This window comes from Narcine bancroftii, chromosome 1, assembly GCF_036971445.1.
Source record: "Narcine bancroftii isolate sNarBan1 chromosome 1, sNarBan1.hap1, whole genome shotgun sequence".
NCBI lineage: Eukaryota > Metazoa > Chordata > Chondrichthyes > Torpediniformes > Narcinidae > Narcine > Narcine bancroftii.
Genome location: NC_091469.1, coordinates 5,971,681 through 5,990,625, shown reverse-complemented (window position 1 = coordinate 5,990,625; position 18,945 = coordinate 5,971,681). Strand labels below are relative to the sequence as shown.

General features: G+C 43.3%; 1 protein-coding gene across 1 annotated transcript in view; it reads left to right on the top strand.

Annotated features, from left to right (window-relative positions):
• The window catches only part of LOC138752029 (protein phosphatase Slingshot homolog 3-like), a 69,172-nt gene that overhangs the window by 30,889 nt on the left and 19,338 nt on the right, over nt 1-18,945 (top strand). The window contains exons 6-11 of the mRNA XM_069915185.1: nt 193-355; nt 1,381-1,502; nt 2,143-2,214; nt 17,458-17,523; nt 17,811-17,999; nt 18,526-18,619. Of these exons, the coding sequence (XP_069771286.1) occupies nt 193-355; nt 1,381-1,502; nt 2,143-2,214; nt 17,458-17,523; nt 17,811-17,999; nt 18,526-18,619 (706 nt within the window). The remainder of the gene's footprint in view (nt 1-192; nt 356-1,380; nt 1,503-2,142; nt 2,215-17,457; nt 17,524-17,810; nt 18,000-18,525; nt 18,620-18,945) is intronic.

The window sequence follows — 18,945 nt, the reverse complement described above, 5'->3', positions numbered from 1 at the left end:
ACTCTAACCCCCCTCTCTCTCCCCCACTCTTTCCCCTGCTCCCCCTCCTCCCCTCACTCTCTTCCCCCCACTCTCCCTCCCCCGCTCTCCCTCACCTCGCTCTCCCTTCCCCCCCTGCTCCCTTCCCCCACACCGCTCTCCTCCCCTTGCTCTCTTATCCCCTCTCTCTCCATGACCCTCTTTGTTTTGCAGAGACAGTTTTCTGATGGTCCATGGCTCTGCACTCCTCCTCCCAGAGTGTGAGGTCGAGAGTGAATGTCAGGATGACCCTCCGGTCTCCAGTGGAGGGGAGTCTCTGCAGAATCATCTGCAGTTGATGTGCCAACTTCTTAAGCCGGAAGATTCCATCCACCTGGTGAGTGGGACATTAAAACTCACAGTCTCCTTCCATATCAACCCATCACACAATCCTGGATGGGACACAGAGTGAAGCTCCCATCACACTCCCGGGATGGGACACAGAGTGAAGGTCCCTCTGAGCCATCCCATCACACATTCTTGGGTGGGACACAGTGAAACTCCATCCACACCATCCCATTGCACACTACAGGAGTGGGACACAAGATGAAGCATCCTCTCCCCCGTTCCTTCACACACTCCCGGGAAGGGATCCTGAGTGAAGCACTCTCTCCTCTGTCCCATCAAACATTCCTAGGGTGGGAAACAGAGTGAAGCACCCTCTTCCCCGTCCCTTCACATACTCCAGAGGTGGGACTCAGAGTGAAGCTCCCAATACGCCATCCCATCACACCATCCCAACACACACTCCCGAGGTGTGACACAGAGTGAAACTCCCTCCACATTGTCTCATCACACACTCCCAGGGTGGGACACAGAGTGAAGCTCCCACCACACTGTCCCACCTCACACTTCCAGGTGGGACACAGACTGAAGCATCCTCCCCCCATTCTGTCACACACTCTCAGGGTGGGATACTGAATGAGGCACCCTCTGCTCTGTCCCCATCTCACACACTCGGGGTTGGACACAGAGTGAAGCTCCCTCTCCACCCTCCTGTCAAACTCCTGGTGTCATAAATATGACCCCATCAGTGATGGGGTTTACATGTTCTATTAAATGTAACTCTGCATTTGTTAATGTCTCTGCTTTCTCCCTATCTCTCTGTCCATCTCTCTCCTCCCCCCTCTCTCTCTCCCTTCTCTCTCCTCCTATTTGGTCCCTCTCTCACCCCTCTCTATCTACTCCCCTCTCTCTCTTCCTCTCAATCTCTTGCTTTCCCCATTTTACTCTCCCCTTTCTCTCTTTCCCTTTCCCCCTCTTTCTCCCACTCACTCTCTTCCCCCACTATCTCCCCCCCCACTCTCTCCCCCACCCCGCTCTCTCTCTCCCCCCTCCCCCACCCCCGCTCTCTCCCCACAGGCCATTCAGCTTGAAAGTTCGAAACCAAACAGATCACGGTACATGCTCTTGGTATCAAATAATGCAAACATGTATTTTGTGGAATATCTCATACTGGGAGTGGATTGTACATTGCAAGGGAGGTAAGAGATAGAGGGGAAGAGGTGTATAGTGGGGGGAGGTGGGAAAGGGTGGAAGAAGGGGGAGGGGACAGAATGGGAGGGAGAGGGACGGAGGGAGAGGGGAGGGTGGGGATCGTAAGCAGGGAGAGAGGGCTGGGGAGAAGCAGATGGAGGGGGAGCGAGGGGGATGGAGTGAGGAGGGGAGAGAGCATGCAGGAGAGTAAGAGGGGAGAGAGTGTGCAGGAGAGTAAGGGAGGGAGAGAGGGCATGGAAGGGTAGAGAGCTAGGAGGGATAGGAGCAAGGGTGGTGAGAGTGGGGGAGAGAGAAATGGGAAGAGGGAGAGGGGAGTGAGAGAGTGAGGGTGATGAGAGAGGTGGGGTCATGAGAGGGGGTGGGAGGAACAGGGGGTGGAAGGTGAGTCGGGAGAGAGAGATAAAGTAGTTGGAGAAAGAGGTGGGAGAGTGAGAGGTGGGAGAAAGATAGAGAGAGGGGGAGATTAAAGGATGAAGGAGGTGATAGTCAGGTGTAGGAAGTTGGGGGGGATGGAGATGGGAATCAGCAGGCTTCCTGTCACTGAAGCCCCCGATCCCTGGGTGAGGGAGAGAAGATTCGGATGAGGGGGTGTCGCATTTCACCAAAACCTTCCCCCTGTGCCTACAGCAGGACAGCCTGTACCATCGGTCTGGTCTACCCTATCTGCAGTGATACTCAGATCTTTCTGGATGGTGATGGGTAAGTTGATTTCACAACGCCGTGTCATACATAGGTGTGAGTAAACTGACATTCCAGCCACCTGCAGGTTTGCCAGTTCAGCAAATACCCCGACTGCATTCAAATGACCCAATCACAAATGGGAAGAGAGAGAGACTTGGGGAGAGACTGAGGCAGAGGGAGTGATACTGGAGAAGAGAGAGAGATGAGGGAGAGAATCTGGAGCAAGACAGGCAAAGTGAGTCGGGGGGGAGAGAGAAATAGGAGGAGAGAGACACAGAGATGAGAGAGACAGGGGAGAAAGAGAGACTGAGGAGAGGAGAGTGAGGAGAGAAAGACGGGAGAGAGAGAGGGGGGTTGGGGGCTAGGATGAGAGAAAGACAAAGGAAGAGAGAGAGATGTAGGAGAATGAATGAGACTGGGGGAAGAGAGATGCTGTGAGAGAGAAAGATGGTGGGGAAGAGAGACAGACAGACTGGGGGAAGAGAGATAGACAGACTGAGGGAAGAGAGAGAGAGGGAGTAGGGAGAGAGAAAGGGAGAGACTGTGGAGTGGAGAGAGAGAGAGATGGGGAGAGACGGGAGAGTGAGAGGGACTGGGGAGAGAGAAAGGCTTGGGAGAAAGATGGGGGAAGAGAGTGAGACATGGGAAGAGAGAGACAGACAGAAAGGGTGAAGAGGAGAGAAAGAAGGGGAGACTGGGGAGTGGACAGACTGGAGTGGGGAGTGAGAGAGACTGGGTGAGAGAGAAAGAAGGATAAAGAGAGATGGAGGAAATATGGGGAGACAGAAGGAGAGAGAGAAACTGGGGAGAGGGAGAGTAGAGAAAGAGAGACGGGGTGAGAGATACTGGGGAGAAGGGAGAAAGAGAGTGGGGGATAGGGAGACTGGAGAGAGCATGGTTGGCGTAGCAGTTAGCACAATGCTGGGGGGAGAATTTGGAGGAGAGTCTGGAGAAAGAGAATCTGGAGAGCAAAACAGAAACTAGGGAGAGAGAATGAGCTAAGACAGCAGGGGAGAGAGAGCCTGGGGGGGTTTAGACAGGAAAGAGAGAGAGACTGGCGGGGGGGGGGGGGGGTGGGGGGTAGAAAGAGGAAGAGAGGCGGGGGGAGAGAAAGTCTGAGAAGAGGGAGAGGGAGAGACTCGTGGGGAGAGCAAGCAACTGGGGGAGAGAGAGAGACGGAGACTGGGGAGAGCGCAAGAGTCTGGGGGAGAGGGATAGACTGGGTTGAGAAATTGAGAGAGAGAGCAAGAGGCCACAGGAAATGTGAGAGTCGTGGAGTGAGAGACAGGGTGGAGCAACTGGGGTGAGAGAGACTGGTGAGGAGAACAAGAGGCAAGGGAGATGGAGAGATAGAAGCAGGAAGAGAGACAGAGATTGGGGAGAGAGTAACTGGGAGAGAGCGCGAGTCTGGGGGAGAGAGGAGAATCTTAGGTGAGAGAGAGATGGGAAAGAAATACTCGGGGAGAGATACTGGAGTGTAGAGAGAAAGACAAGGAGAGAGACAGGGAAGGAAATACTCGGGGGTGGGGGATAGAGAAACTGGAGGGGAATAGAGAGAGACCGGAAGGGGGAGAGAGAGAGAATGGGGGTAGCAAGAGTGATTGGGTGGAGAGAGAGACTGAGAGGGAGACAGGGTGAGAGAGAGACTGGAGGGAAATAGAGACTAGGGAAGAGTGTGAGAGATGGAGGGAGAGATACACTGGGAAGAGAGGGAGGCTGGAGGAGAGAGAGAGACTGAGGAGAGCGAGAGACTGGTAGGGAGAATGAGAGACTCAAGTAGAGGGAAAGATGGGTAGAGAGAAAGAGACAGGGAGAGAATGTGACTGGGGAGAGCGCTGGAATCTGGGGGAGAGAGAGACGGGGAGGGAGAGAGATAGACTGGGGGGGTGGAGAGAGAGACAGGAGAGGGACTGGGGGGAAGTAAGAGACACTAGGTGGAGAGAGAGGGAGACAAGGGAGAGAAAGAGAGATGGGGAGAAAGAGACATAAAGGAGTGACAAGGTGAAAGAGAGACTGGGATGAGAGAAAGAAGGAAGTCTGAGGGAGTCTGGGGAGAGAGGGAGACGGCAGTGAGAAAGAGAGAGGGAGAGAGTGAAACCGGGGAGTGTGAGAGCCTGGGAGTAGAGAGAATGAGAGTGAAGCTGGAGGGAGAGAGTGAGAGACTGGAGGAAGAGAAAGAAACCAGAAGGGGAAAGAGAGAGAGAGAGAGAGACACCAGGGGAAGGGGGTGGGGGGAACAGAGAGTGACTGGGGGCCACCATTGCTGGCTGCACCACCAAGGTAGGGAATCTCCCCTTTGCATCTTCTGAGCAGGAGAATTTTATTGGCATTGCTTTCGGACATGTCACAGAGACAGGTATAAATTATGTGACTCTGGTGGAGAGAGATGATTGATGTAGTATGAAAGGACAATTAGTGCTCCCAGTTACAGTCAGTGTAGGAACTAAAGCGAGGTTTCAGTCGAGCATAAAGATGGCTCGAGAGTTCCCGGATTGGATCGTCGGTGGTCTGTGTTCAGGGTGGGTGGGCCGGTTCAGCAGCCTGGAAGCTGTCAGAACCGGAGAAATGGACATTGAACTCTGGTCCCTGCTGATGTTATTCTGCCTCATCCCAAGCCACCGCCCTCCATATCCCAACCATGGATCTCTCCATTCTCCTCCTGAATATTGGCATTGAGCCTACATTTAATAAAGAATAGCGGAAAAACTCAGTGTGTCCTGCAACGACTTTAGGAGATATTTAACCAATGTTTCAGGCCAGAGCCCTTGGGCATAAAACATTACAGCACAGTTCAGGCCTTTTAGCCCATGATCTTGTGCTGACCCATATATACCTACCAAAAAGACTAACCCCTCCCTACCTCATAACCCTTTATTTTCTTTTCATCCATGTGCCTGCCTAAGAGTCTCTTAAATGCCCCTATTGTTCCAGACTCCACCACCATCCTGGCAATGCATTCCAGCCACTCACAACTCTCTTTGTAAAGCACTTACCCCTGATGTCTCCCCTAAACTTTCCTCCTTTTATCTTGTACAGATATCCTCTGGGGTTTGTTATTCCTGCCCTGGGAGAAGGTGCCGATTCCCTACCTTATCTCTGCCTCTTATAATCTTGTAGACTTCTACTAAGTTTCTTCTCATCCTTCTTCGCTCCAAAACGAAAAACCTTAGCTCTGTTAACCTTGCCTCATAAGACACATCTTCCACTCCAGGCAATGTCCTGATAAATCTTTGCACCCACTTCACAGCTTCTACGTCCTTCCTGTAATGAGACAACCAGAACTGAACAAGTGTGGTCTCACCAGAGATTTATAGAGCTGCAACATCACCTCAGTACTCCTGAACTCAATCCCTCGAATAATAAAGCCCAGTGTACCAAAGGCCTTCTTAACTGTCCAATCAATCTGCTAGGTGACATTGAGAGATCTGTTCTCCCACACTACCTTCATCAAGGAATGGGCAAAATGCAGGCAGATGCCTGCATAAAAAAGTGGGGGAGGAGGGAAGAAGGTACAGGTGAACAAGCCATAGGGCGACATAGATAGAAGGGCAGGAGAAAAAAGCTGAGAATTGATCATGGGGAGAGGGAAAGAGTGTGAGAGACTGGGAGTGGAGAGAATGAGAGTGAAACTGGAGGGAGAGAGTGAGAGACTGGAGGAAGAGAAAGAAACCAGAAGGGGAAAGAGAGAGAGAGAGAGACACCAGGGGAAGGGGGAGGGGGGGGAACGGAGAGTGACTGGGAGCCACCATTGCTGGCTGCACCACCAAGGTAGGGAATCTCCCCTTTGCATCTTCTGAGCAAGAGAATTTTATTGGCATTGCTTTCAGACATCTCGCATAGGATCCCAATGCTGGACGGGGTGGGGAAGGGATGATTGCGGCAGTGGGCAGGGGGGTGGTGGTTGTGTCACTCCATTCACCCTCAACTTATTCCCAACACAAAATTGTGCTCACCAAGGCTCACTCTTGCAAGAGGTTGGCCATGACTGCCATAGTTGCTATTTTCCGTAGACGCACTCCTGCTCTCCATCACAAGGGGTAGGGAAGGAGAGAGAAAAGGGGAGGGAAGCTGGAGGAAAGGAGACAGGGATATGGGAAGAGTGAGAGATGAAGAAAATTAGATGGGGTTAGGGGAAGATAGAGAAAAGGTGAGGGGTGGTGAAAGAATGGAGACAGGAACAGAGGGAACAAGAGCCAAAATGGAAACCCATGCCCAGCCAGAAAATGTTGGATTTCCATTTTCCGGGTGGTCTCAGTCTGGCAGTGGACAGGCATGTCAGCAAGGGAATGGGGTAGGGAATTGAAATGGGTGGCCACTGGGAGATACACACCACTGCGGCAAGATTCTTAATGAGGCGATCTTCCAGACTCTTTGTCTTAGTGGAGCACTGGATGCAGACGACCCTTGCAGATTCACAAGTGAAGGGTTGCTTTGCTTAGAAGACTGTTTGGAGTCCCAAATGGTGGTGAGGGAAGAGGTGTGGGCACAAGTGGACCATCTCCTGCAGTCATGGTTAGGTGCAAAGGAGATAACGGATCTTGGGGATGGGGGTGTTGGTGGGGGGGTGGGGGGGGACTTTTCTCTGTAGCAAAGAAGGCTGAGAGTTGACTTAATAGAAGTCTACAAGGGGATCTGGAGAGAAAATTGCAAATACCCAGAAGCAAAGGGACCTGGGAGTCCTCGTGCAGGATAGCCTGAAGGTAAACTTTCATGTTGAGATGGTAGTGAAGAACGCAAATCCAATGCTGGCATTCATTTCAAGAGGAATAGAATATAAGAGCAGGGGTGTAATGTTGAGGCTTTATAGGGCATTGATGAGACCTCACTTAGAGTATTGTGAACAGTTTTGTGTTCTTCATTTAAGAAAGGATGTGCTGAAGTTGGAGAGGGTTCAGAGGAAGTTCACTAGAATGATTCCAGGAATGAAAGGGTTCTCTTATAAGGGGTATTTGACAGCTCTTGACCTGTATTTGTTGGAATTTAGGAGAATGAGGGCGGGGGGGAATCACATTGAAACATTTTGAATTTGAAAGGCTCAATAGAGTAACTGTAAAAGGTTGTTTCCCATGGTGGGAGAGGCTGGGATAGGAGTTCCCAAACTTTTTATACCATCGACTCCCTTCATGGAATACTTGATCCTTCATCGACCCCCCAGGCATGGAATCCCAGCGCTGGATGGGGTGGGGAAGGGATGATTGCGGCAGTGGATGGAGGGAGCAATGGTGGTGACACTGGGCAGGGGGGGGGGGGTGGTTGTGTCACTGGACGGGGGGGGCACTACCAAAGGTACAAAGAACACATACATCTTTCTTCTACACTCATTCCATCCTCCCATTTGCCCTCAACTTATTCCCAACACAAAATGGTGGTCACCAAGGCTCACTCTTGCAAGAGATTTGCCATGACTGGCATAGTTGCTATTTTCCATAGACGCACTCCTGCTCTCCACCACAAAAGTTCAATCGACCCCTTGGATAGTCCCCCAAGGGTTGATATTAACCACTTTGGAGAACCCTTGGTCAAGAACAAGAGGGCATAACTTCAGGATTGATGGCCATCCACTTGGAACAGAGATGCATAAGAATTTCTTCAACAAGAAGATGGTAAATATGAGGAATTTGTTCCAACAGGCGGTTATGGATGCCAAGTCATTGGGTGTATTTAAGACAGAGATTGATAGGTTCTTGATTAGCCTGTGCATCGAAGGTTATGGGGAGACAACCGTATGGTGCTGAATGGGCAAATAGATCAGTTCATGATTGAATGGTGGGGCAGATTTGATGGGCTGATCATCCTATTTCTGCTCCTATGTCTTATGGTCTTGTCTCCTATGGTCATGAGGGGTAGGTATTAAGGGGGCTTTTCTCTTTGGAGTGAAGAATAATGAGAGGTGACTTAATAGAGGTCTACAAAGTTAAGAGAGGCATAGAAAAGTAAAAATTAATATCAGTTCAATTATACATGATGGTATAAACCCCCAACCTCCTTCCCCCTACAGTAAATCCCCAGTAAAGTAAAGAAATAGATAAAGGAAGAAAGCAAAGAAAGAAAAGCGATAAAGAAAGAAAAAGAGAAAATACCTGATTGCTAAGAAGACACCGCTCATCACACAGTTCTAAACATTTACATTTTTAATTCTTCCAAGGAGGTTAACGAAGTTCTTGAAGTTTAGGGAAAATAGCTATAGATTTATACCCGCAGTTCGTAAATACAGGCACCAAATTTTCAAAAATACATCATATTTATTTCTTAAATTGTAAGTAATCTTCTCAAAGGGAATGCAACTTTCCATTTCTCTGTTCCATCACTCCATACCCAGATGAAAGTCCGATTTCCAAATCACTGCTATTCATTTTCTTGCTAATGCAATCTTTACAAAATCTTTTTGATATATAGTTAATTTCAAGTTCTGTCTTATCCCTAAAATATTACTGAATAAAAACAACGTAGGGATTTGTGGAAATTTAATTCCTGTAACCTGTTCTAACTAAAAAAGTTCTCATATTGATCCAAAAAGATCTCACTTTAGGGCTGGACCAAGTAGAATGTAAAAAAGTACCTATCCCCTGGCCATACCTAAAACATTGATCTGATAAATCTGATTTCAATCTATTTAATTTCTGTGGCATTCAATATAATTGAGGTAGAGAATTATATTGAACTAATCTATACCTAACATTCATAGTATTTGTCATACTATCTCAACATAGCTCCAATCAATTTTGTTCATCAATATTAATATTTAAATCTTCCCATCTCTGTCTGGACCTGTGAATCCCCTGCTTAGGAGTTCCCTTTTGCAATAAAGTAAATTATTTTATATTTCTATTACGAATCAACATCTCCACTTCACTACATTTCAGTAGTAATATTAATGGACTGAATTTATCTCTTAAATATGCTCCTAACTGGTAATAACAGAAAAGTGTATAATTTTGTATGCCATACTTATTTTTTAATTGCTCGATTGACATTAAATTTCCTCCTTTGTAGCAATCTTTTAAATATCTAATTCCTTTACAAGACCAAATATTTAAAAATTGATTATCCATTGTAAATGGATTAAATCTGTTTTGAGTCAGAGGCATTTTAGAAAGCACAACCCCCCTCATTCCAATTTCAATGTATATCTTATTCCATGTATCAATCAAAATGTTTCAACTAAAGGGTTCCCCTCTCACCAGATATTAATTTCAGTTCCTATTTATGTATAAAATCTGATATTATCTCTTCTGTTTTATCAATTTCTACCTTAATCCATGCCAACTTCTCTACTTCTTCAAAAAATGAAGCAAGAAATCTCATTTGAGCAGCCTTATAATTATTTTTAAAATTTGTTAATGTATCTAAAGAAACCCTCTACATCTTACCCTTCCAAAGAATCCTTCTCCCTTATTTATTTAATTCTTTTTTTAAATTTTATTTTCATTTGTATCAGTACATGTACAGTATTTATCCATATCATAAGGATAATAAAAACTATGACGCAAAAAGAATATATTTCTTCCACATTTTCTTCCCCCATCCTCCCCAAAAAAGTAGGAAAAATGAAAAAGAAAAGCCTGTCAAACAAACATACAACTTTTAACTAATTAATTTAAATTTACATAATAATCTTAAACCAAGAACTAATTAGGGCAGGTTGAGTGAGGAAGTGGTGGACGCTGTAGGTAAAGTTGTAGCAATAAAATCCATGTAGGGTTTCCAAATCTTATCAAATTTTTCTGATTGGTTTTGTAAATTCTACGTTATTTTCTCTAATGGAATACATCTAGTACCGCACGGATGGCAGTCTCTTCAATCTGAGGCGCCTGCAAGCTCACACCAAGACACAAGAGCAACTTGTCCATGAACTACTCTTTGCAGATGATGCCGCTTTAGTTGCCCATTCAGAGCCAGCTCTTCAGCGCTTGACGTCCTGTTTTGCGGAAACTGCCAAAATGTTTGGCCTGGAAGTCAGCCTGAAGAAAACTGAGGTCCTCCATCAGCCAGCTCCCCACCATGACTACCAGCCCCACCCACATCTCCATCGGGCACACAAAACTCAAAATGGTCAACCAGTTTACCTATCTCGGCTGCACCATTTCATCGGATGGAAGGATCGACAACGAGATAGACAACAGACTCGCCAAGGCAAATAGCGCCTTTGGAAGACTGCACAAAAGAGTCTGGAAAAACAACCAACTGAAAAACCTCACAAAGATTAGCGTATACAAAGCCGTTGTCATACCCACACTCCTGTTCGGCTCCAAATCATGGGTCCTCTACCGGCATCACCTACGGCTCCTAGAACGCTTCCACCAGCGTTGTCTCCACTCCATCCTCAACATTCATTGGAGCGACTTCATCCCTAACATCGAAGTACTCGAGATGGCAGAGGCCGACAGCATCGAATCCATGCTGCTGAAGATCCAACTGCGCTGGGTAGGTCACGTCTCCAGAATGGAGGACCATCGCCTTCCCAAGATCGTGTTATATGGCGAGCTCTCCACTGGCCACCGTGACAGAGGTGCACCAAAGAAGAGGTACAAGGACTGCCTAAAGAAATCTCTTGGTGCCTGCCACATTGATCACCGCCACTGGGCTGATATCGCCTCAAACCGTGCATCTTGGCGCCTCACAGTTCGGCGGGCAGCAACCTCCTTTGAAGAAGACCGCAGAGCCCACTTCACTGACTAAAGACAAAGAAGGAAAAACCCAACACCCAACCCCAACCAACCAATTTTCCCTTGCAACTGCTGCAACCGTGTCTGCCTGTCCCGCATCGGACTTGTCAGCCTCAAACGAGCCTGCAGCTGACGTGGACATTGCCCCTTCATATAATCTTCGCGAAGCCAAGCCAAAGAAAGAAATACAATTTAATAATTCTGTTTGCCATCTATTCAACCTCACAATATCACCTGATTTCCACGTTACAGCTATACATTTTTTGCTATTGCTACACTTAAAAACTTCTTATGATAAATATCCAACCTCATTTGAAAATATATCTCCCAATAAAAAATATTCTGGGATCCTTCAAAATCTGCGTCTTCAAAACTCGTCCCAATAAAATACTTGTATCTTTCCAAAACGTATCTATCTTTTCACATTGCCAGAGTGCATGCAGAAAGGATCCTACTTCATTACATCTAGAACATTGATCAGAGCAATTTGAATTAATTCCATGTAATTTATATGGAGTATAATATAATTTATATAAAAAATTAAATTGTACCATTTGATATCTAACATTAATTGTATTGGTTACACTTTCATAATATAATTTTGACCATACTTCTTCCTGAATCTGAATATTTCAATCTTTTTCCAATCTCAATTTAGATTTAAATAAATCCTTTTTCTGAATACTCTTGCAATTTTATATATATATTAGTAATAAATCTTTCAATAAATATATCTGTTATTAAAAATTCAAATGGGCTCTGTTCTGGTAATTTAAAATTCCTCCCTAACTTTCTTTTAAAATATGATTTAAGCTGATAATAGGAAAAAATAGTATTATTTGGTATATTTATCTTTCATTTGGGCAAAAGTCAAATAAACAGATCCCAAAAAACAATCCCTTATCCTTTTTATTCCACAATTATACCAAACATCAAAATAGGGATTATCAACTGTAAAAGGAATTAAAGGATTTTGGTTTAATATAATTTTAGTCAACTGATAATTCTTCATTCTTCTTTCTACATGTACTCCATTTCATATCTTAAAATTGGTTTATCTAATTGTCCTTTTAATAATCCTTCATGCTTATTTTGCTCATTTCAATTTGCACCCATGCAATCTTTTCATCAGTCTGACAATAAGAAGACACAAATCTAAGTTGAGTTGCTTTATAGTAATTTTTAAAATTAGGCTGTCGAAGTCCCCCCCACCCAGATCAAATTTCCATGTTAGTTTTTCCAATGCCATCCAAGACATTTTATCTTGCCAAATAAATCTTCTAACACTTTTATTTAAATCTTGAAAAAACATTGTTGGTAAAGAAATTGATAATGATTGAAAAAGATTTTGTATTCTAGGAGAAAAATGTTTATCTTCACACAATTTATCCTTCCTATTAGAAAAATTGGCAAATCCTTCCATCTTATTAAATCTTCTTTAATTTTCTTCAATAAAGGTATGTAATTTAATTTAAATAAACTATTTAAATTCTTATAAACATTAATTCTTAAATATTTAATTGCCCCATTTTGCCATTTAAATTTCATCCTTTTCTTAATTTGAACATAATTTATTTCAGTCATTGGTATTACTTCACTTATGTCAATGTTTACCTTATAACCTGATACCAGCCCATACTCTGCCAATAGATCATTTACTTTTTTCAATGAACTTTCAGGATTGTAAGAAATAATATTACATCATCCACAAAAAGACTAATTTTATGCTCTCTATCATTTATCTTAAAGCTATCAATTTCATTATGTCCTCTAATCATTTCTGCTTAAGGTTCTATAGCCAATGCAAATAAAAAAGGAGGTAATGGACAGCCTTGTCTAGATGATCTTTCTAGCAAGAAATATTTTAATATTTGTCTATTTGTAATCACTCTAGCCTTTGGACAATTGTATAATTCAATTTATAAAATTTGTTGGAATCCCAAAAACCTACAATACTTTAAATAAATAATCCCATTCTAACCTATCAAATGCCTTTTCTGCATTTAAGGCTAAAGCCACTGATGGTATTTTTCTTCTTTGTGCCATATTTTCTGCAATTAAGGCTAAAGCCACTATTAACTTAAAAATCTAACATTGATCTATTTTTAATAAAGCTTGTTTGGTCCATTTTAATCAGTTTAGGTAAACATTTAGCTAATCTGTTAGCTATTAATTTTGACAAAATGTTATAATCTGTATTCAAAAATGAAATTGGCCATTATGAAGATGAAAGCAAAGGGTTCTTCCTTTTTTTGGAATAACTGTTATTAACGCAGTTTTAAATTACTCAGGTGAGTCCCAAAGATCTTCCATTTAATCTAACAGTCTCATAAATATCGGATTAATAACTCTTTAAATTCTTTATAAAATTCTGGAGAGAAACCATCCTCACCTGGAGCCTGATTGTTTGGTAGAGACACCATTATATCATATAATTTTGTAACTAAAAATGGATTTGTTAATTCTATCTTCTATATTTAATTGTGGTAAAGTAATTTTAAACAAATATTCATCTATTTTATCTCCATCTTTCAAAGATTCTGATTGATATAATTTTTTATAACATTTCATAAAATATCATTAATACCTTGTGTTTTATAAGTAAGATGACCCAAATCTTCTTTTACAGCTACTATTGTCCTTGATAATTGTTCATTCTTCAATTGCAATGCTAAAACTTTATGTGCTCTAACTCCCAACCCATAATATTTTTGTCAGGTTCGTCTTATATCCCTCTCTACTCTATATGTTTGTATTGTATTAAGTTTCACATTTTTTTAATCCAATATTTTCCTTTTCTCATCATTTACTTGATTCTGGAATTCTTTTTCCATCTTTATTATTTCATTTTCCAAATTATTAACTTCAAACATATATTCTTTTTAACCTTAGCCATAAAGCTTATTATTTGTCCTCTTAAATAAGCCTTCAAAGAATCCCAAACCTCAAACTTGTTAGCTACAGAATGTTCATTCAGGTCCATAAAAAGTTTTATCTTTTATTGTTGCCTTATAAATTTACAAAAATCCTTCTTTTTTAGCAATGCTGCATTAAACCTCCATCTATAACCTATATTTAGCTCCTCCCCAAGTAAAATTGACATAACTAAAGGTGAGTGATCAGATAATATCCTTGCTTGATATTCAATATTACAATCTCTTACCTGCAATTGAGCGGAGATTAAGAATATGTCTTGTGCTTGTAAGAATAAAATGAATAATCCCTAACACCAGGATGCATCTTCCTCCAACTATCAACAAGTTTCATTTCATTCATAAATTTTTTTACATCTTTTATTACCTTATTTTTAGCCATAATACCATCTGATCTATCCAACTTCAAATCAAAGGTAAATTTAAAATCTTCTCCCATAATTATTTTCCCCTTTGCATTAGTTAACTGCATAAAAACATCTTGTGTAAATTTTACATCGTCTATATTTGGTGCATAAATGTTCATCAAAGTCTAATATTCAGAATATATTTTGCAATTTATCATCACATACCTCCCCACTTTATCAATCATTACATCCAATAGTTCAACTGGTAAACTCTTATTTATTAATATTGCTACTCCTCTAGCTTTAGAATTAAATGAAGAAGACAATACCCTTCCTACCCAGTCTCTCTTTAATTTCATATGTTCTATTTCCATTAAATGAGTTTCTTGTATAAAAGCCACATCTACTTTAATTTTTTTCATATAAGCTCAATAATATTTTTCTCTTTATCTGATTATGAATTCCATTAATGTTGATACTAATAAATGACAATTTCCCCCCATTAGACATCAAGATTAAAACCTTTATCTATCCAGAACCTCCCTCCACCTCCCCATCCAATCCTATCCTCCCTCCATATATAAAATGTTGCAAATATAAATGGTCCAGGCTAACAACCAAAAAGAGAAAAGAGAAGAAAACAGGAAAAAAGAAAAAATAGATAAGATGGAACCCCAGAGATGCATGATGTTGAAGTGTCTCTATTCCCCTGATATATACGGGATGCAAAACATGTCGCATTGGTGCCATGACATAGTGGTCAATATCACATTCCCCACTAACTCACTCAAAACACCATACCATCCCTTACTATAATCTTATCAATAAACCTTTCAATCCATTAATCTTACCCAGTATAATAGTTCACGCTCAATATAGGTTAAACCTTCCTCCCTCTTTAAACTCTCTCAAAATGCAATATATTTTCAGTTACAGCAAAACCTTTCAATTATATAATTAATTCAGGTATCGACAACCATCTGCTGATCTTTAGCAGACAATGAATCGGCATATACCTTTGCTTCGTTAGGCTCAATAAAAAATCTATTCTTCCCTCCCAGGACGTATACATTCAAAACAGCAGGGTATCTCAAAACAAAGGCATAGAATTTTTTCCACAGTACATCTTTAACTGGATTAAACTCTTTTCTCTTTTTCAACAAATCAAAACTTATCTGGATAAAAGAAAATATTATTTCCATTATAAATCAAAGGTGATTGTCTTTTTTTTAGCTTGATTTGCTGCCAACTCCAATATTTTCTCTCTTACTTCGTATCGAAGGAATCTGACAAGTATTGGATGGGACCTTTGGTCAGGCTGAGGTTTAGGTCTCTGTGCCCTATGGGCTCATTCTATCTCTAAATCACCTTAAATTTCAGCCTGACCCAAAGATTCCGGTATCCATCGTTGCAAAAAATCTTTTCAAGTTTTGACCCTTGTCGCCTTCTTTAAGTCCAACAATCTTGATGTTATTCCATCTACTAAAATTTTCCAAAACATCCATTTTTTTAAAATTAACTGATTATACTTATCAGCTGCCTCAGCTTGTGCTTTCTTCATTTGATCTTTAATGTTTTGAATCTCGACTCATTCCCCATAATTTTTCCATCCACTATTTCAAATCTAGTGTCCACTTGTTGCATTAATCTTTCCATCTTATCACCATTCTTCCTTACTTCATCAGTTAACACTTCCATTGTTTGTCAAAAAAAGTCTAACATTTGCTTTAATTCACTGGAAGATAAAGAAGCTTCTGCACCTTTTTCTGCTTTTTTCTTGATTGTAGGTCGCTTTTGTTCTTTCCTTTGCTTTTCCAGGTCTGCTTCTTGATCACTGGAGCCGAGGGTGTCTGGAATCTTTTTTAAAATTTCCTCCTTTTTTTATGCTCTGCGCATGCACGAAGATTCGCACATGCTCGGAGTTACTTCTTTATCCGATGTCAACGGCCATTGTCGGGGGCGACCTTGTGCATCAGTGTCCAAGGTCTCCCTGGCTTCTGGCCACTCTCCTTTGGATGTTACCTTGTGGACAGCTCCAGGACCCTTTCTCAAGGTAGGCCTCTCATTCTTTTCTTGTTCAATTTCTTGTACTTGTACTTCTTTGGTGGTATTGTTAATATCTTCTATATATCTTCAGACGGTTCTTTGTTATATTTTCTGTGACTTTTATAGTCTTTTTTTTGTCACTTTTTTGAGGAGAGCAGGGATTATCAGTCTAACCTCACGTCATCATGTGGCACACCCCCATATTTATTTAATTCTTGAAAAATCTGTGATAAGGCTATAGGCAATGTTTGAAATAAATACTGTACTCTAGGAAATGTATTCATTTTAACACAATTAACTCTGCCAATAATGCTATTGGCAACTCCATCCACTTATTCAAATCTCCAATTTTCTTAAGTAAAGATAAGTATCTGATTATTGTATTTTGTAATTTTTTTATGATTACATGTGCACCTTTTTCCTGGTGTGAGAGTAGCAAACAAGGTGAAGGGAGGAAAGTTTAGGGAAGATGTTAAGGCTAGGTTTCTTACACAGAGAGTGGTGGTAGCTGGAATGCATTGGTGGGGTAGTGATGGAGGCTGGTACAAAAGGGGCATTTAAAGACTTTTGAACAGAATCAGAACTTATTGTCATGAACATGTCACAAAATTTGTTGTTTTGCAGCAGCGTCACAGGTACAAATATTGCTGTAAATTATATTTAAAAAAATAAATAAGTGCAAACTTAAGAGAAAATAAGGTGTTGTCTGTGGTTCCTTGTCCATTGCAGAGGGGAAGAGCTGTTATTATGCTACTGGGTAATCATCTTCAGGCCCCTGTACCTCCTTCCAGATAGTAGAGGAGTGAAGTACGTGGTGGGGTACTTGAGGATACAGACTGATATGTTAAGACAAAACCTCTTGTAGATGCCCTCAATGGAGCGGAGACTGATGCCCATGATGCCACTTTCTGCCGCCTGATCCTGTCCATTGCATTGGCACCTCCATACCAGACAATCATGCAACTAGTCAGAATGCTCTCCATAGTACACCTTTAGAAATTTGCAAGAGACATTACCAAATCTCCTCAAACTCCTCATGAAATATACCTGCTGGCACATGGATGCAAGAAAAATAGAGGGTTGTGGATGTGAGAAAGGAAAGGGTGAGAACTTTGAGTAGATTAATATGGTTCAGCACAATATCGTGGGCCAAAAGGTCCAGACTGTGCTGTTCTATGTTTCTCCCTCTCTCTCCCCCTCTCTCTACTGGGTCAGGGGACATACCTCACTCTCTCTCTCTCTCTCTCTCTCTCTCTCTCCTCTCACCAGAGGGTTCAGTGTCACCAGTTCTGGAAGGACTTGCATATTTAAACCAAAGAATATCCAAGCAATGTGGTGAGTTCCTGTCTCCCCCATCTCCCACTCTCTCTCTCTCTCTCTCTCTCCCTTTCTTACACCACCCCCCAACTCTCTCCCCTTCCCCCTCTCTTTTCCCCCCTCTCTCTCACACTCCCCCCCTCTCTCCCACTCTCTCTCCCCTCATTCTCCCCTGACTCCCTCCCCCTCACTCTCTCCCCCTCACTCTCTTCCACCCTCTTTCTCTTCCCCCCATCTCTCTCCCCTCTTTGTACCCTTCTCTCTCCCATCCACATCATTGACCCCAATCTCTCTCCCCTGCTCAGGACCATCCTGCAGAACCTCCACGAGTGTTGCCAGGAGGCAGTTCACAGACATTTGTACCCAGGTTCAGGTTCTCAGAGGTGCAGCATGGATGCCTACCAGATCAGCTCGAATCAGCACTGCATCAATGAGTGGAACTTGATGTCAGACCTCCTATCCAAGCGGACACACTCCCTGTCCCTCGATCATGAGTAGGTGTTTCTCCCTCTCCTTCAGACCCCTCCGCTTACAAGGTTTCTCCCCTGGGGCCCCGCTTACAGAGAGAGTCTCTCTCTTCCTCTCTCCCCGTTCTCTCCCAAACTCTCCTGCTCTCTCTCTCTCTCGCTTTCTTCACTCACTCTCAATTCTGTTTCTCTCTCCCTACCTTCGTTGCCTCTCACTCCCTCTCTCTCTCCATCCCACTATTTACAAAGGGAGTCTCTCACTCTCTCTCTTGCTTCCCCTCTCTCTCTCTCCTCTCTTTCCCTTCCCCTCTCTCTCCTTCCCTTGTTTTTTCTCTCTCCCACTTTCTCACTCTTTCCCTCCCCTCCCAATTCCCTCTCTCCCTCCTCATCCACCACCCCTCACTCTCCCCTTTGCCACTCCCTCTCCTCATCCACTCCTTCCCCACCCTCTTTCCCTCCTTATCCCCCTTTCCCAACTCCCCCCCCCCTCTATATAACCCCCACCCCACCCATTTACAGAGGGAGTTTAACTGCTGTTCTCAATTTTACACAGACCCACTGAGATGGATATGATTGAGCAAGAGATTAAATCTCAGCTCCGACTGGTGATGGCAGATATGGATTTTGACAATGTCACTTCCAAGGAGGTACGTCTTTTTGAGGGGTGAGGGGGGGAATGAGGGGAGGGAGGGGATAGTGAAGGAAGGGGGAGGGATGGGGATAGGGGGTGGGGGGAGGGTGGTAAGTTAAGGGGATTGGGGGAGCGAAGGGGAGGGACAGGGAAGGGGTGGGAGGGGAAGGGGAGGGAAGAGTAGGGAGTAGCGAGGGAGGGGTGGGGGTAGGGAGGATAGTAGGGGTAGGGAGGGGTAAGTTTGGGGAGTTGGGAGGGAGGGTGGAGAGGGGAAGGGATGGGGAGTGAGACGGATGGGGAGGGGGAGGTTTGGGGAGTAGGAAGGAAGGGGGTGGGGAGGGG